Source organism: Balaenoptera physalus (assembly GCF_965194825.1).
Source record: "Balaenoptera physalus genome assembly, chromosome: 11".
Taxonomy (NCBI): Eukaryota; Metazoa; Chordata; class Mammalia; order Artiodactyla; family Balaenopteridae; genus Balaenoptera; species Balaenoptera physalus.
The window spans coordinates 109256732-109281717 of NC_138896.1; the positions used below are offsets into that span (position 1 = coordinate 109256732).

At 58.9% G+C, this 24986-nt stretch overlaps 2 protein-coding genes across 2 annotated transcripts in view; one reads left to right on the top strand and one right to left on the bottom strand.

Moving 5' to 3' along the window:
• Positions 1–24986, bottom strand: part of LOC309638274 (uncharacterized protein) — a 29944-nt gene that overhangs the window by 3949 nt on the left and 1009 nt on the right. The window contains exons 2-7 of the mRNA XM_082414035.1: positions 24742–24869; positions 19484–22198; positions 8083–8162; positions 4803–5000; positions 1070–1150; positions 177–309 (exon numbers count right to left, since the gene is read on the bottom strand). Coding sequence (XP_082270161.1) covers positions 239–309; positions 1070–1150; positions 4803–5000; positions 8083–8162; positions 19484–19641 — 588 coding nt within the window. The 5' untranslated portion in view covers positions 19642–22198; positions 24742–24869 and the 3' untranslated portion in view covers positions 177–238. The remainder of the gene's footprint in view (positions 1–176; positions 310–1069; positions 1151–4802; positions 5001–8082; positions 8163–19483; positions 22199–24741; positions 24870–24986) is intronic.
• Positions 13265–14352, top strand: DNAJB8 (DnaJ heat shock protein family (Hsp40) member B8). Its single transcript, XM_082414030.1, has one exon. It carries the CDS (start codon positions 13400–13402, stop codon positions 14141–14143), a length of 744 nt encoding a protein of 247 aa, XP_082270156.1. The 5' UTR covers positions 13265–13399; the 3' UTR covers positions 14144–14352.

Sequence of the window (24986 nt, forward strand, 5' to 3'; positions counted from 1 at the left end):
ACCCCCCGCTGTAATTCTTACAGACCAGCTCTGCCCCCCTCTGCAAAACCCCTCCTGCCTCCTGCTGACCCACTGCTGGGAACAGGGAAGGGAAAAAGCGTTCCAGTCCCCAGGGCCACAGAACGGACCCCACCCCAGGGGAACCAGGTTTGGGAGGAATCCTGCATCCACCTCACCTGGGATGAAGGGAAGACGACGAACCACAGGACTGTCCTGTGCTGACAGCACGGCCGGCACATCAGAAGGCCACTGGGTTTGTTTTGCTTTTAGGCAAAATGACGAAACGATTCCAAACTTTATCTGGAAAAACTAACAAGACCAGCAGAACAAGTCAGAAAATTAGGGAAAATAGAGCGAGGTGCGTGCGTGCATGCGTGTGTGTGTGTGTATAATGCTTTCCAGTATTAAACAAGATTCTATGATCACAATTGTTCAAACCTTGTGGTTGTGCTGTCAGAATAAGCAGATCAATGGCTCAGGCTCGGGTAAGCCCGAAAGAGCCCCTATTATCTATAAGATAATGGATGATAAAGGAGGTGCCCTGATCAATGCAGTGTGGAGGGTTATTCAATCCAGTGGCGTTGGAACACCCAGCGGAACAGCACCTCCCTGGGCGAAGACCTGCTCTGATCTAGGACCAGCAGCCTGATGTTTGACAAAAATATGAATGAATTGCAAATGATTTTAAATTAGGAGATTCAGGGACTCGCCTGGCGGTCCAGTGGTTAGGATTCCAGGCTTTCACTGCCATGGCCCAGGTTCAATCCCTCGTTGGGGAACTGAGATCCCGTAAGCCGCACAGCGCGGCCAAAAAAAAAAAAAAAAAAAAAATTAGGAAATTCACTTAAAAATAGGGAGAAGATCTGGCCCGGAGGGAACTGTGTGTCTGCAGGGCCATTTCTACATCTCTCCCCTCAGGAAGCCCTGTCTCCATCTCTACCTGGCCCCTCTTGCCCAGGCCTGTCTGGGTCTCAGGGACACTGGGTTTGAGTCCTGATGTCACATGTATTCTATTCCACATTCCAGATTTCTTGAGGAGTTAGTTTTGAAAGTATCCACTGCAACTTACCAGCTGGATCACCCAGGTTGGTTCCCTGACAGATAAAACGGCAAAGGAACACTGCAAACCTCAAGGTTAAGTCTGTCCTTTCTAGGAACCAAAGAGAAAAAAGGAAAAGTTGTTGAACACACAAGATGCCAAAGCTTCTGGAGCAGGGAGGGAGTGGTGGGGTAACGCCTGGGACCATGCGTTTGAAATGAGCTCTGAGATCACGATCCCAGTTCCGAGACTTGAATGCTGAGTAATCTTCCAAATACCTTTAGCAAGAAGCTCTGACACAGAGATGTTCAGGACGTGATTATTTACAAAACGGAGAGACTGGATACAACCTAAATACTCAGAAAAAGGGCATGATGAGAGGACATTCACAGAAGACCTAAAGCAGGGACCTGAGCAGGTATTTGCACCTCCGTTCACAGCAGCATTGTTCACAGTAGCCAAAAGGTGGTAGCAACCCAAGTGTCCATCAGTAGAAGAACAGATAAAGAAGATGTGGTCCATCCGTATGATGGAATATTATTCAGCCTTAGAAACAAAGGAAATTCTGACACCTGCTACAACATGGATGAACCTTAAGGACATTATGCTCAGTGAAACGAGTCAGTGACAAAAAGACAAATACTGTATGATCCCACTTATCTGAGGTCCCAAGAGCACTGAGATTCATAGAGACAGGGAGAGGGGGTATGGGGAGCTAGCGTTTGATGGGGATAGAGTTTCAGTTTGGGAAGATGAAAAGGTTCTGGAGATGATGGTGGTGATGGCTGTACAACAGTGTGAATGTACTTAATGCCACTGAAGTGGGCACTTTAAAATGGTTAAAATAGTAAATTTTACGTTACGTGGATTTTACCACAATAAAAAAAGGAGAGAGGTGAGGGAACTACAGGACATCCACTAGAAAGCCTTTAAAATGCCTCCTGAAGGTTACGCTCTTAGAGCCAAGTCACGGGCTACGAGTGTCTAACACGATGACAACAGTCATTGCAGCATCTGGGAAAAGAACTGTCACCAAATGCTAACAAATGGTGACAGCTCTGTGATAGATGATTTCTCCTTCTTCTCCCCATTTTCCAGGTTTTCTGTAATGAGGTTTAATAGCTTTAATGATAAAAAGTAATATTTAAAAATAATCATTGCAAAATGGGAGATAATTTTGCAATTATGCAAACATGCAAAAACTCAAAATACAAAAATGCGGTACATAATAAAAAGACACACACACACACACACACACACACACACACACACAAACACACACAAGAAAAAGAGAAAACCAGGCAAAGGATACAGACAGGTCCTTCCTAATAGACGTAAATAAACACTTGATAAACATTTGGACAGGAGCTCAACCTCAGGAAGAATCAAGTACATGCACATTTCGCAAGGAGGTACCACTTTTTACCTCTCCTCTCAGAAAAATGGAAAAGGCCTGCAGATAGTAGAAACAGCCGCTGGCATGTGCCGTATGTGGGAATGCTGATCGAAATTCCAAGCTCTCCTCAGGCGCACTTCACAGAAACACTAGAAATAAAAGCTAAACTGCAGGGTTCTTTGGGGGAAAAAAAAGCAAGCTGCAGAACAACATATAACGCATGACTTTCTGTTTTAAAAATGTTTGTGTACATATAGAAAAAACCCCGGGAAGACATATGCCTAATGAATAACAGCAGTTACTTCCAGGAAGTATGAGAGACCGGGGTGGTGAGAGGGTACTTTTCACTTTATAAACTTGGGCTAATATTTTAAGGTGTTATGTGCCACTTTTGTAATGCAGGAAGTAATCATTCACAAAACCTTTTTTCTTTTCTCTGCCTTGTTCCTGGTTGGTCTCTCTCCCTGGGACGTTCTCCTCTTCAGATCTGCCGGGAGAACTTCTCTTCACCTTTCAAAACCCCAGCCAAAGATCCGAGAGGAAGCCTTATCTGAAGTCTCCCTCCCCTCAGCCCCTCAGGGTTCCCCAGTTCCTAACCAATGTCACCGAAGGACAAGGCCTGGCTGTGGGGCAGACAGAGCTGCCTCTCTCTTGCTGTGCAGCCTTGAGCAAGTGGCTTAGCCTCTCTGAATCCTGACTCCTCACCAGTAAAATACGACCACACTTTGCAGGGTTGTTACAAGGATAATATGTGGAAGGCAAAGGGTCCTCAGTCCTTGGAGAGCCCACCCAACAAGGAGATCGCCTTCTAATGCCATTTCAGCTCAGTGGGCTTCAGACTGAGCCCCGATGCCTGTCTCCACTCCTAGAAGCCCAGGGTGTTTGGGGACTTCCTTGTTCTTCCTTCCCCACAGCACCTAAGGCTGCCAGGGATGGGAGGGCCAAGGGGACGGCCCTGGCTGTTTGGCAGGTGCTTTCAGCACTTCCTCCCATCCTGCCCCCAAGTGGGCAGGGTGCCCTCAGATCATCCTCCTGTACAGCTGGGGACACTGAGGACAGGCAGGGCTGGGGCTCCCGCTCCCTGGGATGGCTCCCCCGGCATGCAGGCTGGAGCGGGGGCGGGGGTCTTCTCCCAGGAGACGGACGTGGTGGACCCAGCCCAGCGGCCTCCTCCTACCACTCCATCTGTCCCCCAAGCCCACACGGCAGGGCTCCCTAGGGGACCCTGGGAAAACGCCGTCCTTATTCCTTCTCCCTGCTCCTCCCCCCAGATTGGGCTGTGCTGACCTGGGGGGAGGGCTGTGATCCAGGTTTCCCAGGCATGGAGGGGACGCTGGGACAGCCCCTCCCCTTCCTCAGAATTTAGGGATGCAAGGGACGTTTCTACACATTCCCTGAGCCCCCTTACACTGACCAGCCCCACCCTCACCCACAGAGCAGCACGCTGGCCTCTCTGTGACCCCCCGGCCTCCAGCTCGTGCTCTGCAATCTGTCTCTTCAGCCATGGGGATCTTTTGTAACCTTTTAATTTCAATTATGAAATATTTCAGATAGTCAAAAATATAGCTAAGGGCTTCCCTGGTGGCGCAGTGGTTGGGAGTCTGCCTGCCAGTGCAGGGGACACGGGTTCGAGCCCTGGTCTGGGAGGATCCCACATGCCGCGGAGCGGCTGGGCCCGTGAGCCACAATTGCTGAGCCTGTGCGTCTGGAGCCTGTGTTCCGTAACAGGAGAGACCGTGATGGTGAGAGGCCCGCGCACTGCGATGAAGAGTGGCCCCCACTTGCCGCAACTAGAGAAAGCCCTCGCACAGAAACGAAGACCCAACACAGCCATAATAAATAAATAAAATTAAAAAAAAATATATATATATAGCTAACAACACAACACCCCCCCTCCCTGACCCCGTACTGATTTTCTATTCTGTGTAAGAAATCCCCACAGGGGCTTCCCTGGTGGCGCAGTGGTTGAGAATCCGCCTGCCAATGCAGGGGACACGGGTTCGAGCCCTGGTCCGGGAAGATCCCACATGCCGCGGAGCAACTAGGCCCGTGAGCCACAACTACTGAGCCTGCATGCCACAACTACTGAGCCCACGTGCCACAACTACTGAAGCCTGCACGCCTAGAGCCCGTGCTCCGCAGCAAGAGAAGCCACCACAATGAGAAACCCGAGCACCACAATGAAGAGTAGCCCCCACCCGCCGCAACTAGAGAAAAGCTACGTAGCAGCGAGGACCCACCGCAGCCAAAAATGAATAAATACATAAATACGTGAATACATAAATAAATAAATAAATATAAATATAAATATAAATATAAATAAAAGAAAAAAGAAATCCCAACAAACTCAGAAGCTTAGAAGCACACGTTTCTGTCTCACGGTCTGTGGGTCAGGAGGCCAGGCGCGGTGTAGCTTATGGTCCCACACGGCTGCAAGCAAGATGTAGACCAGGGCTGGGTTCTCATCAGAGGCTGGACCAGGGAAACACTGATCGGCTGTCAGGCTCCCTCTGGTTTCGGCAGAATCGATTTCCTTGCAGCTGTAAGATTCTCGGCAGCTTCCTCCTTCAAAGCCAGCCAGAGAAAAGACTCTGCGAGAGGGACCAACATGACAGTTTATATAATGTCCTGCAGTCCTGGAATGACACCAGGCCCGCTTCTCCCGGGGTGGGGGGGGTAAGCCTAGAACTGGAACTACTGAGTCAAGGGACTCAGCACCCTCCCACTGACAGGACAAGGCCAAGAATTTCCAAACTTCTTGTCCCAATTAACATTCCCACCAGCAGGTTTTGGGCATTTCGAATCCTCACCACCACTTGGTCATGTCAGCCTTTTACATTTTTACCACTTTGCTGGATATGAAACAGTCTCGTTATAGAGAGATCTTTCTGGAACATTCAACTGATCATGTCCCTCCCCCTCCCCCCACTTCAAATCTTCCCAAGCGCTCCCCAGCCCGGGACACATCCAAGGTCTTGGGCCTGGCATCTGAGCCTCTGCAGCCCCCGTCCCCTCAGGCTCAGGCAACCCCTCGATGTTTCGAGGTTCTGACTTTATTAATTTATTAGGAAATAAACAGCCAAACAGGTCACCCTTATGTTTTAAATGTTCACGTGAAAGAAGTGAATGCCTTTGGCACACAAAAAGTAGAAATGCAGTATAACTGCACATCAAATGATGATTCTGGGGTGTAGCCCAGGGTTCTCGGCCTTGCTCTGGTGACACCTGGCCTGTCGTGTGACTGCAGGAGTTTGGCAGCTTCCCTGGCCTCGCCCCACAAGATGCCACGAGCACCCCCTCCAAGTCATGACAATTAAAAATGCCTCCAGGGCTTCCCTGGTGGCACAGTGGTTAAGAACCCGCCTGCCAATGCAGGGGACACGGGTTCGAGCCCTGGTCTGGGAAGATCCCACGTGCTGCAGAGCAACTAAGCCTGTGCACCACAACTACTGAGCCCACGTGCCACAACTACTGAGCCCGCACGCCTAGAGCCCGTGCTCCGCAACAAGAGAAGCCACCGCAACGAGAAGCCCGCGCACCGCGACGAAGAGTAGCCCCCACTCGCCACAACCAGAGAAAAGCCCAGGCGCAGCAACGAAGACCCAACGCAGCCAAATAAATAAATAAATAAATAAATAATAAATAAAATTAAATAATAAAATAAATTTATTAAAAAAAAAAAGTGCCTCCAGTCATTGCAAATGTCCCCCAGGGAGGGAGCACCGTCCCCGCTGGCACCAGCGGTTTAGAAAAAGATGAACTCCTCGTGCACCGAGGACGGTGCAGACTGAGGACGCAGACGTGTTTACAGCTGCACGATGAACACCTTCCCACCTGGAGATGTTACGTTTTCCATGACTGAGCGCTTCGCATCGCTTGGAAAGACATCCGCTGTCTAAATCCAGGGCCCTTCATATGTGTGAGGCTGAGACCAGAGGCCAATGCCACCGCCCCTCGCACCACCCCCAGACCCTGATGGAAAGAACCCCTTCAGGCCCTGCCCAGGTGTCACCCCACGCCCCAGCCTTCCCAAATGCCCCGGACGGGCGTCGCCTCTCCCTCCAAAGCTTGTTGTGTGTCTCATTCTCTCTCCCACAGCCTGGGGCGGGGGCTCCCTGTGTGGGGTGGGCGAAAGGGAGGTGACTCAGCTGAATTCAGCACCTTTGGGGACACCGTGCCCCGATCTGCAGCCACGGCAGGGCTGCAGGCCTCGTGGGGGGCTTGTGTGTGCTTGTGCGCACGTGCATACGCGTGTGTTTGTGCGTACAGGCGTGCACTGACACATGGGGCCTAGGTCTGAGCACGTGTGCAGAGGGTGCTGCCCTGCTGACCGCCCCATCTGAAAGGGAAGCCCTCTTCCTGCTTCTTCCTCATGGCACCTCTCACTGCCTGACAGTAGATGAAACCTTCACTTGTCATCCGTTTCTTGTACCTTCCCACTAGAGTCAGCTCCGTAAGGGCAAGGCTCCATCTAGTGTGTTCACTGGCACATACACCTGCAGCACCTAGAAGAGTGCCTGGACCACAGCACAGGTGTGACAGGAGCACAAGGAACAAGTGGGGTGGGTGGGTGGGTGACAGAGTGAGTGGGTGGCGTGGGTGAGTGGGTGGGTGGATGGATGATGGTATGAATGTGTGCATATGTGTGTAGGCCTTAACTCTGAAAGATGCTTCAGGCTTCTTTGTTCTGTACTTTTTCTAGGAAGACCTAGGAAGCCCCGCAACTCAGAAGCTGCAGAGGCCCGTGGGTGTTGGGGGAGCCCCTGGGGGTTGAATTCTCCTGGATGCTTAGGACCAGCTGTTGGAATTGGGATCAGAGCCCTCCCCAGGGCTGTTCCCAGCAGTGTTGGGCTGGGGTCTATGGCACTGCTGGCAGGGAGGTGAGAGCTTCTGCCCTGCAGGCTGGCACACTTTGGAACTTGCCGGGGGGTGGGGGTGGTCCCACAAATGATGGCTTCTCTCAGGCAGTAAACGCCCATTTGAGGCTAAATATGAGCCTCCAGAGACCATGTGGCCCACCCGCAGCGGGTGTTAACCTGGGTGGGGATTGAGGGTAAGGATGCAGGGGACCCGGTGGGCACCTGTCCACTGGCTGGGGGTGTTGCACTGGAAGTTTTCCTGGAGGTCCTGGGGAGGGAAGGCAGGTCTGAGCCATGTCTGTGTTGGGACCTGAGCTGAGATCGTCCTGTTGCGTTTGGAGGAGACAGGCTGGCCCCCACTCCCCTCACCTGTCTGGCGACCCCACCACCTGCCCAGTTCCCATCGGCCCACTAGCTTGTATGTTCCTCTACCCTTTGCCCATTCTTCCTCGGACCGTCTGTCCTCCCTTCACTCATCTGTCAGTCTGTCCTTCCATCCATCTGTCTACCCACCCCCCCGCCCCCCGTTATCCACACTGCTGTAGTTAATTTACACTAGCAAGCTCCTCCTCTGTTCTAAGCTGTCCTCGCAGCAACCCTATGAGGAAAATACTGATGACCCCCATTTTACAGATGAGATGAGACCGAGGCACAGAGAGGTGAAGTGACTTCCCCAAGAACACAGAGCTGGTAAACGGCCGTGCTGCCTGACCTGACAGGCCGAGCGCTCCACCTCCCAGTCTGCCCGTCTGTCCATCCACCCTCCCTTGTAGCTGTCTGTCACTCACCGGTCCCCGTCCATCCAGCGGCCCATCCATCGCTGTCACCCATCCATCCTGAAGGTAATGCAGTTAGAGAACCAGGGGCCCTGAGGGGAGAGAAGGCCTGAACTGCCCATCTGGCTGGGCTGGGGCGGTTTGGGGGGTGGGGTGGGCTGCCCCAGGCTGGGCAGGGCTGCACAGGGCTGGGGGGAATTAGCCGAGTGACTGCCAGGATCATCTAATTAGGAACGCTAGTGATAAGCAGATAGGATCGGGGGTGATTAGAATCCTTTTAAAAAGCCACTCCATTAATTACAGAGACAGAGAGGGGCCTCTGGCTGCTCAGAATACCAAGTGGCTGCCTAATCGGCCTCCATCAGCTCACCTCGGGGAGAGTTCCTGGGACCACTGTGTGACCTTGGGTGTGCCCTGCCCTCTCTGGGCCTCCCCGTGCATCAGCTCAGGCTCTGCCTACCATCCCCTGCTCACCCAGGGTCCTCTCTCTTCCCAGGCGGTGGCTTCAGGGTGGGCCAGGGCGGCTAGGCTGGCTGCCCAGAGGGGAGGAGCCCCCCCCCGCCCCCCCACGGCAAATGAGGGCAGAGAGGCTCAGAGAGCGAAAGTGATGGACAGCCAGCGAGTCAAGGGCGGGCGGGCCTGAGCAAAGGTCGCGTCAGCTCAGCCCTGTTCCTCTGGGCGGGCCCTGAGGAGGGACCCCAGAGGCCCCTGCCACTCCCACCGGTCTCTGTGAACACTTTCGCTGTAGGGCCTCAGAGGACACTAGTCCAAACGCCTTGCGGAAGGGGAAGTCACCTCGGCATGCAGCCCCCAAATTCCACACCGTCCTTTACGGGGCGCTTACCTTCCCCTCGGTAATGGGGAGGCTCTCCATCCTCGGGGCCCCGTGGCAGTGAGGAGCTGGGGTCTGCCCTTCCCTGTGAGTCCTACTGAGTGGCCTGCTCTCTGAGCTCTGGTGGCCCCCCAGCCCGTCTCCATCCCAGCTGCCTCCTGCTGCCCACCCGAGAGGCCTCAGGCTGAGCACAGGACCTGGGGGCAGAGCAGGGCAGGGAACCTGCTGAGGGGCTCCGGAAGCATCGGCGGGGCAGCCAGAGGAAGTTCCTCTGCGGGAGGCCAGTGGAGGCCAGCATGAGCCTCAGGCAGGGTGGGGAGAGGGAGCACGGGTCGGGGGGAAGCCTCTGTAGGATGCTTGGGCACCTCAACACCCTGGATCCCGTGTCTCAGCTTGCTGTAATCACCCACACACTGTCCTGATGACATTGTTATGAGGCCCCAGGCTTGTCACCAATATCACATCCCCCCATTATCACCATCACCGCAGCATCCAGCATCCCTGCCTCTGCCCTCACCCCCCACGGTTACCCTCATCCCCACCATCACCACTGCCGTCACCACCACCACGACGGTCCCCACCTGAGCCAGCATCACCATCACATCACTGTCGTCACACCACCACTTCCATCACCAGCACCACCACATCCCACCTCCGACATCACCTCCAACACCTCAACCAGTATCACCGTTATCGTGGCCACCATTATGCCCCTCGTTACCAGCGCCTTTACCAGCATCATCGCCATCACCACCACTTCCGTCCACACTGCCACCATCCCACCTCTGACATCACCCCCATCACCACCTCCTTCCCCACCACCACCGTCACCGTCACCATCACCGCTACCTGCTTCATTCTATCACCGTCATCACCATCACACCGCCGTCTCCACCACAGCCAGTGTCTGTATTACCATGACCACCGACACGCTCATGCTTTCCATCACTACCATCACCGCCGCCAACTTAACCTCAACAAATGTCCCAGTTACCACGACCACCATTACATCATGACCAAACCATTATCATCATCACCACCACCTGCATCACCCCCGTTTCCACGGCAACCACCTTCCTCATCACCGCCACCATCATCTCTTCTATCACCACCACCACCACCCCTTCCAACACCACGCTGACATCACACCATCACCACTGCCTGCGTCGTCACCATCGTCACCATGCCCACCTTCACCACTACCACCAACTTCATCTGAGCCACTGTCACCATGACCACGTGTACACAGTTATTGACTATGTAACAGGTATAAGGACATTTAACACAAGTTTCCACAACCACTGGGTGACTTGGGGGCGTAAAGATCAGGGAAGCAAGTCGTCATTGATGGTCTCAGTCTGCGGCTCCAAAGTGGTGGATCTCAAGAGCTTGCCTGGAAGCTGCTAGCATCTCATGCTATTCTGGGGAGCTCCCTCTGAATATCTCAGCCTGCAGCCCTGAAGCAGGGGTTCTCAGAGGGTCACCTAGAAGGTGCCGCAAACCTCTGGGTTGTCATCTGCCTGCAACTGCCTCTTTCTTTTCCACTTTCCATATCTCATGTCTCTGCAGACTCTAAGCCGGAGCCACATGGGTAAGGGGTTCTCCAGGGTGTGGAGGAGACCACAGCAGAGGGCGGTGGTGATTCTGAGTTAGCAACAGACAATCGAGAATGCCACGTCTGTGGTGCTGTCACCACCACCCTCAGCACTCTTGCTCTGGCACGGCGTCACTCCTGCCCCGTGTCATTCCCACCAACACCAGCACCCCAACCGTCCCCCCACCGCTAACCGTCACCACCATCACCACTCCCACCAGGAGCAACGCCACCCCTGCTCCCACCAGGGCCACCGCTGCCACCACCCCGTACTCACCCGCAGCGTACCGTAGCTGCCCATTCTCTCTTCCCTCTAAGAGGACTGTGCCTCTCTGGGTGTTGCCCAGGAGGTGCAGAACCTTCTTGAAGGAGTGCCATCCCCATTCCACTGACACTGGCCTTGACCACGTGATGTAAGGCAGAGCGACATTCGTTACATCCCAAGAGAAGTTCTAAGAGGCATCCCACGCGTCTACCAGCTCTTACAGGCAGCCTCTCCGCCACGAGAGCTGCTCCCGAAGCCTGGGATCCAGGAGGGGAAGACGCGCCTTGGAGCCCTGGAGCCGCCCCAGCGGTGCTGACAAGTAAAGTGGGCGAGAACTAAGTGTCGGTCCTAAGCCTCTGAGCTGCGGCAGTGGTCCCGACCACCACCACCACTGCCAAGCACAACAAGAGCTCCCCTAGCAGCCATTTCCATCCCCTCCCGTCACCTCCGCCATCTCTGTCGACAGCACCTCTACGTTCTCCGGTCCCTCAGTTACGTCGCCTCCTTTGTGGTCATAACCACCACCTCCACGAGTGGCTGTCTCCGCCGCAAGCATGGCTACGGTCCCCACCAACGTCCTCACCACGAGGGTCGCCACCACCTCCACCAGCACCACCGCAGGTACCATCCTGCCGTCACCACGGCTCCACACGCCCCCGTTGCCCCCATCACCCCTGCTGCCGTACCGACGCCTCACCAGTCACCACGTACGCCCCACCTTGTCACTCTCCCCTTGGTCGCCACAGTCAACCAGAGCACCACTCCCACGGAGAATTGCGTGTGTGGTCATCTTTCCTCAGCACCAGTAGACCAGCCTGGCGAGAACAGGTTCTAGCTATAGCGAGAGAAACACAGTTACAAACACACATAACTATTTCCACCTGCAGCCGCACCCAGTGGAGTTACTCTGCCATTCGTTTCCTCTACCAAGCGATGTGTGAGGTGTGTCAGCACGCGTGGGTGCATGGATTGGGGACGGAGGGCAATTCGTGCTTTTGGCCAGGGGTGTGCAGGTGACAGCATTTGTCATCTAGGGCAAAGCGTCTCCAGAGTCTGCTTTCGTACCTCCCAGCATCTGGGGTTGGTTAGAACACGCTGTCCCCTGCTAGGTGCCTGGAGCCCAGCAGCTATGAGTATTGACGGAAAAGAAAAAGAGGGAGAGTAACAGAAACGGATGAAGACTAGAAAAAGGAGAAAGAGGAAGGGAGGGAGGAGGGGGAGAAGGGAGAGGAAAGTTATCTCAGTTAAGACTCGGTGGGCCAAACAGTTAAGTGCCTCACCGGGCAGCGTGTTTTCCATCTCACCTGGGGGGGATGAGGTGAAAGGAGGAACAGGTGTTAATCAGGCTTGTTAATTGCTGTTTCTAAATATGCTCCAACAACAGAACAAGAATTAAAGACACAGGAACACCTGGGTACAGCTGGTTACCTCACACACATTACTAGTTTTCTAGGGCTGCCACAGCAAACTGCCACAAACTGGGCCACTTGAAACAACAGAAATCCATCCCTGCACAGTTCTGGAGGCCGGGAGCCCCCAGTCAAGGTGCCATCAGGGCCACACTCCCTCCGGAGGCCCCGGGGGAGGCCCTGCTCCCCCAGTGTCGGGTGGGGGGGCGGCTTCTGCGTTCCCTGCGCTGCTTCCCCCCGGTCTCTGCCTCCCTCTTCATGCCCCCGCCCCTAGTGCGTCTGTCTCTTCTAAGGACTACTTGTCATTGGATCTAGGACCCACCCAGATAATCCAGGGCAATCTCATCTTGAGATCTCTACTTTAATTGTATCAGCAGAGACAATTTTTCCTAATAAGAGCACATTCACAAGTTCTATGATTTGGGTCTGTCTTCTGGGGGCCACCACTATACTCATTACCAACGCCGCCTATTTTTCTCACCAGGCTTGAGTGGAATGCCTCTTCCAATGTGCTGCCCACCTTGGCCTCAGACAGCCCTGGGTTTGCATCTCCCTCTCTCTCACTGACTTGCTGTGTGACCTCGAGTCTGACGCCACATGTCTCTAAGCCTCATTCATTCAACAAACGTGTACTGACTGCCAAGCACTGTCCCAGACACTGAGGAACACCCCTGCCTCTGTGGGGCTCATCTCAGAGGATCTGACGGGATCACGGGGCGCAAGCAGAATGAACTGCGGCCCCGACCCCATCCCGCCCGGTCCCCTCACTCCACGCCAACCACCCAGCCGTTGGGCTAAGTGGACACACCCCAGGAGCCCTCACTCCCCTCCCTGACCCCTGGCCCGTGGCCCACCTCGCCCGGCTCCTGTGGCTGGTCCTGCCTCTGACCCCGGGGCTCAGCTGGCAGCCCCAACGGCCGCCAAGGCTCGGCCTCCTGTGCAGGCCCGGCGTCCAGAGCTGGGATCTGCCCCGCCCAGGGCTGATGTCACAAAGAGCCAGCCAGCTCAGCCTCTGCGGGGCCTGGTGGCCGGGCCCCAGCGGCAGTGCCCTCCCCTCCCCTCCCCCTGCCCCTCTAGCGGAGGTGCTGGTACTATGAAAGGGTAACCCGCCCCGGAGCCAGCAGACTCCAGCCAGGCCCCCGCCAAGGGACCCAGGCCGCCGCTGCCGCCCGCGCCCACCGGCCACCCGGGCCCCAGGCCCGCGTCTCCTCACCGCCCCGGCCCTCGGCATGGCTCACTACTACGAAGTGCTGGGGGTGCAGGCTAATGCCTCCCCGGAGGACATCAAGAAGGCCTACCGCAAGCTGGCCTTGCGCTGGCACCCCGACAAGAACCCTGACAACCAGGAGGAGGCCGAGAAGAAGTTCAAGCAGGTGTCCGAGGCCTACGAGGTCCTGTCCGACTCCAAGAAGCGCGTGGTGTACGACCGCGCAGGCCGCGACAGCTGGCGGGCCGGCGGGGCCAGCACCCCCTACAGCAGCCCCTTCGACAGCGGCTACACCTTCCGCAACCCCAAGGACATCTTCCGCGAGTTCTTCGGAGGCCTGGACCCCTTCTCCTTCGACTTCTGGGACACCCCGTTCGGCAGCGAGCACGCGGGCCGGGGCCACGGGCTGCGCGGCGCCCTCTCGGCCGGCTTCGGCGAGTTCCCGGCCTTCGTGGAGGCTTTCTCAGCCTTCAACACCCTGGGCCGCGGCGCGGGCAGCGCCAGCCATGCCACCTTCTCGTCCGCATCCTTCGCCGGCTCTGGCTCGGGCAGCTTGGGCTTCAAGTCGGTGATGTCGTCCACCAAGATGGTCAACGGACACAAGATCACCACCAAGCGCATCGTGGAGAACGGGCAGGAGCGCGTGGAGGTGGAGGAGGACGGGCGGCTCAAGTCCGTGACCATCAATGGCAAGGAGCAGCTCAAACGCGTGGACAGCAAGTACGCGCCGCCCACTGCCTGTGCCCACCGCCCGGGCGGTGCTTAATAAACGTGCCCAGTGAGTTCACGGAGACAGCTGCCCGCTTGGTGGGGGGCGGGCAGCCTGGGCGCACCCGCGAGGCCCGGAGACGTACCCAGCGCCTGGCGCAGACTGATTTCGCGAGGACGCCCGTCAGGCTCTGGGGTTAGGAGCTCCCCGCGCCTGCGCCCGCGCCCGCGCCCGCGCCCGCGCCCGCGCCCTCGGGTCGTGAGAGTCCTGACCAGCGCCTGGCCCGCCCAGCCCGCGCCTGCGCCCGCGCCCGCGCCCTCGGGTCGTGAGAGTCCTGACCAGCGCCTGGCCCGCCCAGCCCGCGCCTGCGCCCGCGCCCGCGCCCTCGGGTCGTGAGAGTCCTGACCAGCGCCTGGCCCGCCCAGCCCGCGGCTCCACGCCCGCCAGCCAGCGAGGGTGCTCCGCCTACCGCCACGCCTGGCTTTAGCCCTTCAGGGGCTCCCGCGGCTCTGAGCGTAGACCTCAGGCTTCGTCCTCACCACCAGGCGCCGGGGGCCTGGCCACTGCCCACCCTCCCGGACCCTCACCCCCTGAGCCCGGCCACACCGGCCTCCCCTCCGGTCCTCCCCGGCACCAAATGCCTTGTGGCCTCTGGGCCTTTGCACGGCCGTGCTCCCCGGTGAAGGCCTCACGTCTCCCTTCCGAAGGAGGCCCTCCCAGAACCACCAGCTCTGCTTTCTCACGGCCCCTCCCTGCGTCTCCCGGCCCTTCCGCCTTGTCTGTGTGACTACCTGAGAGCCGTGTGCCTCCTCAGCCCTAACTGCAGGTCCCGGGAGCAGGGCCTGTGCCCGCCTCGTTCTTCGCTGTGTCCCCCGAGTCCAGAGCAGTGCCTGGCAGTGAGGGGCAGGGCACCGATTTGTTGGAGGAAAGAATGCTCTTGAGTGTGGTGTGCGTGTGTGTGTGTTGTGTGTGTGTGTGTGTGTGTTGCGTGTGTGTTGTGTGTGTGTGCGCGTGTGTGTGTGTGCGCGTGTGTGTGTATGTGTGTGAAGCATCGGCATGCTGGCAAGTCCCTGTTCCTTGGGGGCTGGAGTGGAGGCAGAAAAGGAGGTGATTCCAGGTTTCGGGGTTCCAGGCTGATTAGTCACGGCGTCCCTGGTTCCCAGGAAGAAAGGAGTGTGGGCCTGGCCAGGAAAGGTGCAGGGAATGCCACCTGGGCTGGCACATGCTCTGACTTTGTTCACCTATGCATCTCAGCTCCGAGCCCAGTGCCTGGCATGCAGTAGGTGTCTAATAAATGATGTGACGTGAAAGAGGGTGGAAGCACACTGTTCCAGGGAATAGCAGGAACCTGGGGGCATGCTCAGAGGACAAAGCCTGGGAGCTCACGATGGCAGGAGACACTGGGAGGCCGTGAACCTCGCGGGGAGGGTGTGGCCTGGTCACAGACAGACCCGGGGAGGCGGTCATCCCCATTTCCAGATGCAGAGCTGGGTGAGGAGCAGCCATGGTGGGGGCCGAAAGCCTAGAGGTGGGCCTGGGTGCTGTTCTCCGACGGAAGCCTCCACAGGAAGCCAAGGGGCATCTCCCTAAGATCTCTAGGGGTTTGCAAGGCCATGTGGGTGCTGCAGGTGCCCTGGCCAGGAGGACACAGCAGACGACCTGCCGCACCTCCAGGCTCAGGTCCCCTGGGTCCGGCCTCCCGGAGCCCCTGGGACAGGCCAGCAGCTGGAGGTCCCCTAACTGTGTTACGAGGGGGGCAGGAGAGCCCCGTGGCGTACAGAAGGTGGAGCCCCAGCTCCCAGTCCTGCGGTGGGACTAACTTCATCAAAGCCCCCACTACAGCATTAACCACCTGACCTCTGCCCCTGCCGACCTGCTAATTTCACCAATTACTGGCCAAGCACGGCTGCGTCAAGTGGGCCTGCTTAGCCCCGACAGCTGCTGGGCAAATCCAATTATGGTCCAGCAGCCCGGGCGGTCGCACAGTCCCGGGGCTGGTGTGCAGCAGAGATCTGGGTGCAAGGCATGGGTGTTCATGGACACCCCAAGGACCCCAGGACCGGGCTCACCTTCGGCCCCTGCCCCTTCTCCGAGCTTCGCACCTGAAGGTGGTGTCTTCCCCCCGAGGCATGGGCCGATCGAGGCATTCCCCTGCTCCGGTCTCCCGTGTCGACCGAGCATGGCAGCTGCCGGGCCCGGCTAAGCGGGTGACATGTCCCTCTCTGCATCCTTGTCTCAACCCTTAGCCCCATTTGACAGATGAAGAAACTGAAGCCCAGACAGTTGAGGTGCAGCTATGGGCACACACCCCAGATGAAGTCCTGCTTCCTAGCTGGCATCCGAGGCCCCTGCCGTCCTTCCAGCCCCACACCTCGCCCACCCCACCGGCACGGCCCGTACCAGACTCTTAGCAGCTGTTTCCTAGGCATGCTGTTCCCCGTGCCCAGGCCACCCTTCCCATCTCCTTTTGGCCTGTTAAATTCATCCTTGGAGGCCCCGCTCTGGGTCAGCACCTTGGGGAGGCCTCAGCAAGGCCTCCAATGTCCAATGTTCTTTGGACATTCTGGCCAAAGAACTTCACGGAGCCCCTTCTGGGCCTGGCTGTGTGCGGGCGCTGGGGCTGTGGCAGTGAGGAAGCCAGGGCGCCGCCCAGAGCCCTGACAATCCAGAACGAACGCCCTGGCTTGGGACTGGCTGCTCGGGTCCAGCTCAGGCCCACTTCCTGAGCAGGAGGGCCCTAAGGATGGGGCTGCATTGAGGCCCCTGTGCCACCGGCCCAGCCCCAGAACGGACCCTGCTCATGAGGGGCGAGGCCCCACCTTCCAAATGTAGGTCCCCACCTTCACTGCTGCCACCGGCTCCTCGGCCGGTCATCGCTCACCTGGACAGTGCACCAGCCTCCCCCATTCCCCTCCTTCATCCTGTTCTCACCCCAGCAGCCACAAGGATCTTGTGAAAACCTGAGAGTTTTGTGAGACACTCAAAGGGAAAGCCAACTCCTCCCAGTGGCCCATGAGGCCCCCAAAACCTCCCCAGCTTCCCTGACACTCACTCTGCCCCAGCCCCACGGGCCTCTTCCCCGTCCTGCATACACACTGGGCACACTTCTGCCTCAGGACCTTTGCACTGGCCGGGCCGCTGCCTGGAACCCTCCTCCCAGATCTTCCTCCCTCAGTCCCCTCTCTTCCTGCCTCCCTTGGGTCTCTGCCCATCTCCCCACCCTCGCCTCACTGTGCTGTGGCGCCCCTCCCCCACTCCTCCTTCCCAAAGTGGGACTTTTGCACAGACTGACCGGTTCCTGAAACACCCCTCTCTGCCCAGGCCCACCCACTCCTGCCACCAAATCCTCAGGCAGACCCCTCACTACCTCTTCCCCCCACCACTCCTGGGTCCCCACATCCCTCCAGGGCCCCTGACTGCCGAAGGGACCCAAATCCTGTGGTCTCTCCATCGCCAGGTGGACACGATGGCATCCCAGCACGTCCCTCGGGCACGAGGATTCAGTGACACTGGAGCCTTTTATGAACAAGGGCAGCAAAGCTCTGGGGAGGGGTGTGCCATGGCTCACAGAGTAGGTCTGTAGCCTCCAACCGTGCCTGGTCTGAGTGGCTGCCTGCAAGCCAGAGGCCTGGCCAGGGGTTTCCACCAGGGCTCCGGCTTCTCCATGGATGGGGGCAGGCAATGTTCTCAGCCCTACTGAGCCCTCTCCAGCGCTTCTCCTGCACACTCTCCCCAGAGACTCGCACCGACCCCCAAAACAGGGATGGTTATTTGCCCCCATTTTACAGATGGGGAAACTGAGGCTCGGAGGCTTACAGACTTGGACAAGGTCACGCAGCCGCACTGGAAGCCCGTCTGCCCTACTCCTCCTCTCCCCCTGCGCCCGGGCCTGGGGTGGGGTGGGTGGGGCCCAGGCAGCCTCCTGCCTGCCCCCCCCCTCCCCTGGCCAGTCGATGTTATCGCAGCTGATTTAATTTCAAAGACGGATTGAGCTGTGGCGGGAGGGAGAGCGGCTAATCGCAGCAGCCATCTGCCCCGTTGTCATGGGGATGGGCTCCCAGCAATAGTGCAGGGGCTGGACCCAGATAAGGGCACTGGAGTGGGCTGGAGGGGACTGCGGTGGGCGGGGCGGGGATGGGCAGGAAGATGGGGGGCAAGGAGAGACCCAGAGACCCAAGAGTGGAAGAGGCACAGAGCCACGAGGCAGACAGTTCGAGGGTGCCGAGGTGAGGAGAGATGGCGAGGTACCAGGGGGCAGCTGCGGATCTGATGCTGAGCACGGGGTGGGGGGGCAAGGCTGGTGTGGGCGACAACGGGCGACGGAGGCGCCTTGCCCCCATTGCCCCTTCCAGAGCCCCGCTGTGGCCTCCACTGCAGCGCTCCCCCAAGGCAGGGCCCGGGGCATATTCAGACCTCCCCAGTCCGCCCCCTTTGCCACAAAAGGGCCGCAGACCCCAGGGTCCCTCCCTGGCCAGGCAGGGTCCCAAGCTCAGCGCAGAGTTGGGAACCAGCTGTTTCCACCAAGCAGCTGCCAGCGCCGTTGGTCTGGCCTTTAGGACAATCACATCATCAAAACTTGCCAAGTCAACAATGGCCTCCTCTGGAGGCCGGAGCGGGTGCTGAGCACTTACTGCGCGCTTTGCCCATGGCACAGCACCCGCGCCTCCCAACGGCCCTTCCCTTTTGCAGCATGGGAACTTGCAAAGAGCTCCCACTGTAGCTTAGTCAACAAATACTGACCCACCTCCCCTGGGTTCCAGGCCTTGGAAGGCGCAGGGACAAGACGCCTGGGCTCTGCTGCCTGCCCCGATGACCCAACCGTCCTGGCTGAGGGCTGGCCTGCCTTAAATGCAAGGTCCCCCGGCGCCCCATCATGGCCGAGGCCCAGCACGTTCCACCCTTGGTCTCTGCACCTTCCCAGGTGCTGCCCCTTCCCTGGGAACTTGTCCCTGCCTGATGGGGGAGGGAGCCCCGGTCCTCAGCCACCTGCATCGGCCCCACTGCCCTCCCCTGCCTCAGGACTTCAGACCTGCCCACCCACTGGGTGCTGGATGCCTCCGGCGGCCCCCAGGCACCTTGCGAGGACCCGGGGTGCTCCGTGCGGCCTGGGAGGCATGGGAGCCGGGCAGCGCTGGGCCGGGGCCGCCCTGCCTGCCAACCACACTGCGCTGTCACAGCCCCCAAAGCAGGAACCTGGCACCGCCAGCCACTTGGGTCCCCAGGCACCGTGGTTATGCCTGCGGTCACCCAAGCAGCCGGTCAGGAAACCCCTGGGGTCCTGGGGTTCTGGGATGGCAGCAAGGGTACGTACAAGCCGTCTCCTTCTACAGACACTTGGTCCACCCTGAGCCATCCCAAACCCGCGACATACCTGCACGGGCATCCCCACCACCACACCTCTGGCCGCGCAGCTCCCACGCCAGCGCGTCCTTCCAACTCTTCACCGTCAAGGCCAAGCGGAGCCGTCTTCCTGTGGCCCCGTTTCTCCTTCCTTTGGGACCCCGGGAATCAGCTTCTCGCCGCTTGCAGGTTCCTGAGCATCTTCTGCCCGGCATTCGAGATGCCAGCTCCTTGAGGGCAGGGCGCGGGCGGTGACCGCTGGGTGGAGAAATCTACCCCTGCGGCTCCAGGACGGGTAGAGCAGGCCGGGCCGGGCCCCTTCCCCACTCTGCTGGGTCCCGGGTTGCCCTCCCCACCCAAGAGATCCCGGAGCCTGGGCCTTCGACTGAGTCCCTTTAGGAAAGCAGAGCAAGGGTGTTAATTGCAAGAGACTGGTTCCCATACTTGTTTTAAATTGATATTTAATTAAAAAGTTAATTATTAATTAGGCTTATCGATTGCCTGCCAGTGGCCGGCTGGGAGAGGCTGCCTTGCAGAAACATCCACCCTGAGTGCGTCTGCGTTTCTCTGTGAGCCCGGTCAGTGGCACCGTCTCTGTTCGCGTTAGTTCAGCCACGAATTTTGCTGCTGGATCTCCTCCCAGCAGGCCCAGCTGGTTCAGGAGGGTGGGTGCTGCCCAGACCTAGGACTATATAGCCTGGCACGGCCTCCCCATCTTACTTCTGCCCTGGGCTGCAGCTCAGGAATCTGCTGGGCTGCATCCTGGACGGCCCACGGACGCTGGTCACTCCTCGTGCTGAACGTGGACTTGGCCTCTTCCTCCCCAGGTCTGACCCCCACCCCGGGCCCCTTCTCAGGGGTGGTCCCTCTGGCCAGCCGGTTGCCCACCCAGGGTGCGGGGAATCACCCAGAACTCCTCCCTCTCAGACTCCGCGTCCTGTGGATTCTTCCCCTCCGCGCCCTCTGCCCTGCCCTGGGCTCAGCCCTCACAAGCCCCCTCTCCCGGGAGGAGGTGAGGAAGGTCTGGGGCGAGTGTCCCCTGCAGGGAACTTAGCAAGTGCCCAGGCCCTGAGGCAGCGGCCTCTGCTGAAGGGAGTGGGAAGGAGCTGTGGACAGGCCTGGGTCATCTCCGAGGTCTCTGTCCGCTCTCTGAGATGGGACAACTGAGCGGGAGGAAATCAAGAACTCAGCTGGGGCCTGTTGAGTGTGACACGCACGACAGTCAGCCGTGAGCTCTGGTTCAGGAGAAAGGTCAGGACCAGCGGTGAGAAATCAAGATGAATCAGCACATGCAATGGCATTTAAAGGCCTGAGAATGGACGAGATCAGCCAGGTGTCAGCAGAGATGGAGGACGTTCCAAGGACACTCAGAAGCCAGAGAGGAGGAGGAACTGGCAAGGAGAGTGGGGCGGCCTGGGCCCCGTCTCAGCTCACCCCCCTCACCCCCTTCCGGACCAGTTAGGGTTCTCTGGTCACAAGGGACAGAAGTCAATCCCAGCTAATGCGAGTTAAACCCGGGAGGGACACTACTGGACGGGTACAGCTGGATCAAAGGAAAAAGAAATCCCAACACGTGTGGGAAGGCCAGGAACCCGGGCAGCTCCGAATCGAGGGGTGGACTCTTCGGCTTGCTGCCGCTGGAACGGATCAGCCCTGACGGTGCTCCACCCTCGAGTGGAACCGCTCAGGTGTCCAGTGGCCCAGCACGTGCGGAGGAAGGCGGTCCATCATCGCCAACGGCATCGCCCTCAACTGCCACCACCACCACGTCCACTGTCACCCTGTTGCCACCGCCATCACCAGAGACGCGCCATACTTTGTTTACTTACGCAGGAAGGATTTGCGTGCCCGCTGGGCGACAGGAAGAACGGTGGGTTTTGTCAACACCGTGACGAGCAGAGATCATTCCCACCTGCAATGGGAATACAGTCTAGGGGGAGAGAGGCTTTAACCAGTCACCACGGAAACTAAGACTGCAGCTCAGAGGGGCGCCACAGGGGCCAGACCAGACGCGGGGAGAGCATCTAGGCGGATTGCCCCAGATGGGACGGTGCGAGGAGGCTGCCCCAGAGCAGGCAGGCAAGGGGGGGTGGTGCATCAGGCTGAGGGGCTTGCGTGTGCAATGTGCCCGCAGCAGGAGGGGCGTGTGAGCACGGGGCGGGGGCGGGGCCTGGGAGGGCCAGTGTGGCGTGGACCAGAGCTCAAGGAGCGTGGGGTCTGGCATGGGTGCTGTCACCTGGATCTCAACAGCAGTGGTGACACAGAAGGGTATGAAGCAGGAGGGTGACATCGGTGTAGACTGTGCAAAGACCACGTGACAGCCGTGTGGCGAGAGAATGACAAGGGTCCAGCACGGTAGCTGGACCCTCGTGTCCTGCACGATGCTGTCTCAGACCAGGGACCATTTGACCACAAGGAGGTGACAACGGGAACAGAGCCACAGGCCCGCTGGCCGCACTCTAGTTCACGTCACTCAGAAGCAGCTGATCTAAAAAGGAACAGCCTAGCCCTGGAGCCGTCCTGGGACATCCTGAGGGCTGGGGTCCAGTCCCGTGGATGCGGTGCTGGCCCCGTAACCGGAGCACAGCCAGCGGGCGGAGGAAGGAGGCCCGTCCGTCTCGACGTCACCCCCCTTGCAGAACTCCTGCTCCCTGCCCCACCACCTGAGGCTCGGCCAGATCCGAGGTCCTGGTTCGGGGGTGGGCGGGGGGACACAGCAGCTCCCCCATGAACGTGCAGTCACACCACGCCGGTGAGGGTCGGCTCGGACCTCTGTGAGAAGAGGGCCAGGGACGAGGGTCTCAGGGACTCGAAATTCTCTGGGGCTGCTCCTTGTACATCCGAACTGGTGACAGTGACAACAGGGCAGTTGCAGCAACCACGGCTCGACAGGGGCAAGGCAACTAAGGTCTCAGAGCCCTGGAGACGACCCGGTCGCCCCACCAGGCGAACCCAGAGCCGCAGAAGTGCTGGCCGAAGGTGAGGGAAATCCGGAAAGGGTGGTGGAGGCGGCTTCGGCTTCGGGACCAGGTGCAGCAGGAGGGGCTGCGGCCTGTCCCGCTAACTCCTAGTTAAGGCCTGTCAGGGCTCCGGGCCGGCTCCCACCCTGAACCGGACCCTGGGCCACCCTGGGCCACAGAGGCCACGAGCGGAGCTGAGGTGGGTGAGGGGTGGACTGCAGGAACCGTGTCTTGGGTTTGATGCTCTGACCCTGGAGGGACTGCCCCTCCCAGGACTGGCCGATTCCCGCAGAGTGTAACCCACTGGTCCCAGAGCGTGACTTTCAAATGCAAAGCAACCAGTCCAGAAGGCACAGCCCCAGCACCTCCTCTATCGGGTTCTCCCCCTTGAGCCACTGTCCTGCTGCCCGAGTCACCCAGGGTCAGGTACCCGGCAACTTGGGACAGCCCGTCTCTCCCAGAGCCCATGAAATTACTCAAACCAGCCAGTGGTCAGCCTGCTCGCCCTGCCTCGCCAGCCCTCCTGCAGAAACCGCAGCAAAGGCTCCTGTCCCCGGTTCCAGGCTCCCCCGCCTCCTGACCTCCCCGTGCTTTTCCCACGTGGCTCGGCGTGGCGTGGCGTGGCTCGGCGTGGCATGGCGTGGCGTGGCGTCCCCCTCCTCTGGGACTGTGCTTAGAAACGACCTTTCCAACGGCAGCCATCTCCTGATCTGTGGCCTTACTGAACCTCAAATTTTCCCTGAATACACGCTATTTTAAAGTGTACTGGACGGCTCTGCGGCCCACCTCAAGTCCTCCTGGCCGAGCTCAGGCCAGCCATGGCTCTGTGGAGACCGGCCCATCTGGGCAGATGCCGGCTGATGGCCCAGCTCGCTCTTGCCCAGAGCTGCTCTGACCCAGCGCGAGGACGCCCGCAGGACCTGCTGGGCACTTGTGCACAGGAACCCTAAAGTTTGAAGGCTGGTGGATAAGCCTCACCTTGTCCATGGGGTGGGATGGGAGCCTATGGCTACGTCCCCTTTTGTCCCTGGGGAGGACGGTTCTCAGCGCGTCCCTCGAGGTTTCTCAGATGGCCTCGGTGCAGTCTGTACCCCACTGACCGTGGATCCACGGCACCTCCTCTGGCTGGCTTTTCCCCTTGCCCGGCTTCCTGCACCCCACCCCGCCCCTGTCCCCTGGGACCACGTCCCTCAAATACTTCCTGCACGCAAACCCCATTTTTCAGGCAGATCCGAGGGCTGCCTTTCCCAAGGTCTGTGCTGAGATGAGGGAAGTCCTGTCTGCGGGGACTGAGGGCTCCTTCCATGGCCGTCCCCACGGGGCTCCTCCCTAGAAAGCGTGGTGACCACCACTGCTCCCTAGGGCTGTGAGACCCCAGAGGTTTATTGGTCAGGGTCCCAGCAGGAGAGAGGTGACACTCAAACCTCTCAGGTGGAAGGGTCTAATAAAGGGACTCTTTGGGGCGTGGTGACGTTACAGACAGCAGGACGCCATCGGCCCATGAGGACGAGCTCGCCCAGCCAGCCCTGGGGCTTCCAGAAGGTCTGACACACAACCAAGCCTGGGCCCACCTGAAATGTAGCGTCCTGAACAACCTCACGCCCGGGCAACCTCAGTCTGCCTGGCTCTTGGCTCTGGAACCTCATCATGTGCCCGTACAAACCTTACCTGCAGCACGTCCAGCCTGGGCAACCTTGGGCCTGTACCACCCCTGCCCAGGATCACCTCTTTCTGTGCCACTTCTCACTGCAGGCAGGGAAGGGGGTCCAGAGAGGGCACCCGTGTGGCCCCCAAAAGGTGCCAGCAGCTGGGACAAGACAGGCCCAGACCCCATGCCACCCTTCAGTCAGGCTGGGCCTGGGCCACCCCCCGTCTTAGCCCAGCGTGGGTCTTCCGCTCGGCCCGGCCAACCTGCACGGACCTTATCTTGGCCATCTATCGGGCCACCTGGACCAACCAGTTCTGCCAGAAACTGGATCTGGGCATAAAGGCCCCTCCCTGGCGGGGTGTGTGAGATAAACCCTCCACCTTCCACTGGTCTCTCCTGCTTGCCTGAGCCAGAGGGCCAGGGCCTGGGGTGGAGGTGCTGGGCTGCTGGTCTCCCCTCCCCTCCCCCACCGTCTCCTGTAACAGGCAAGGTTGAGTCTGTGCTGGGACTGACACTGACACCCCTCTCCCACCAACCTCCTAGGTCTGCCAGTCAAACCTTGGGCACGGGAGGGGGGTTGCTGGGGAGAACCAGGAGGCACCCAGGAAGAGGGTCTCATCTCCATTTGTAAAAATTGCCCTGACCCATCACATCAGGACACTGTTTCCCCTTCATGGGAGCCTCTGTCACGCGTGTCCCCAACGTGCCTGGCTTTACGCGCTCCTCAGACGGCCCTGGAGGGGCAGGTGTCTCGATGTTCCCACTTCCAGATGAGGAAAACTGAGGTCAGCCGCCCAAGGTTGCGCAGCCCAAGGTCACACATGGCAGGAACGCCCTTTAAAGATAAAGGCCTAGAAGTAAAATCACTGGACCAAAGCTCCCCCGGAATTGCAAGCGCGATTTGGATTGACACACTGGGTGCCAGCAGGGGTGCCCGCGGGCGGTGACTCCC

Excerpts from the sequence above, each read along its gene's own strand:
- DNAJB8 (XM_082414030.1), top strand. The coding sequence starts at position 13,400 with ATGGCTCACTACTACGAAGTGCTGGGGGTGCAGGCTAATGCCTCCCCG.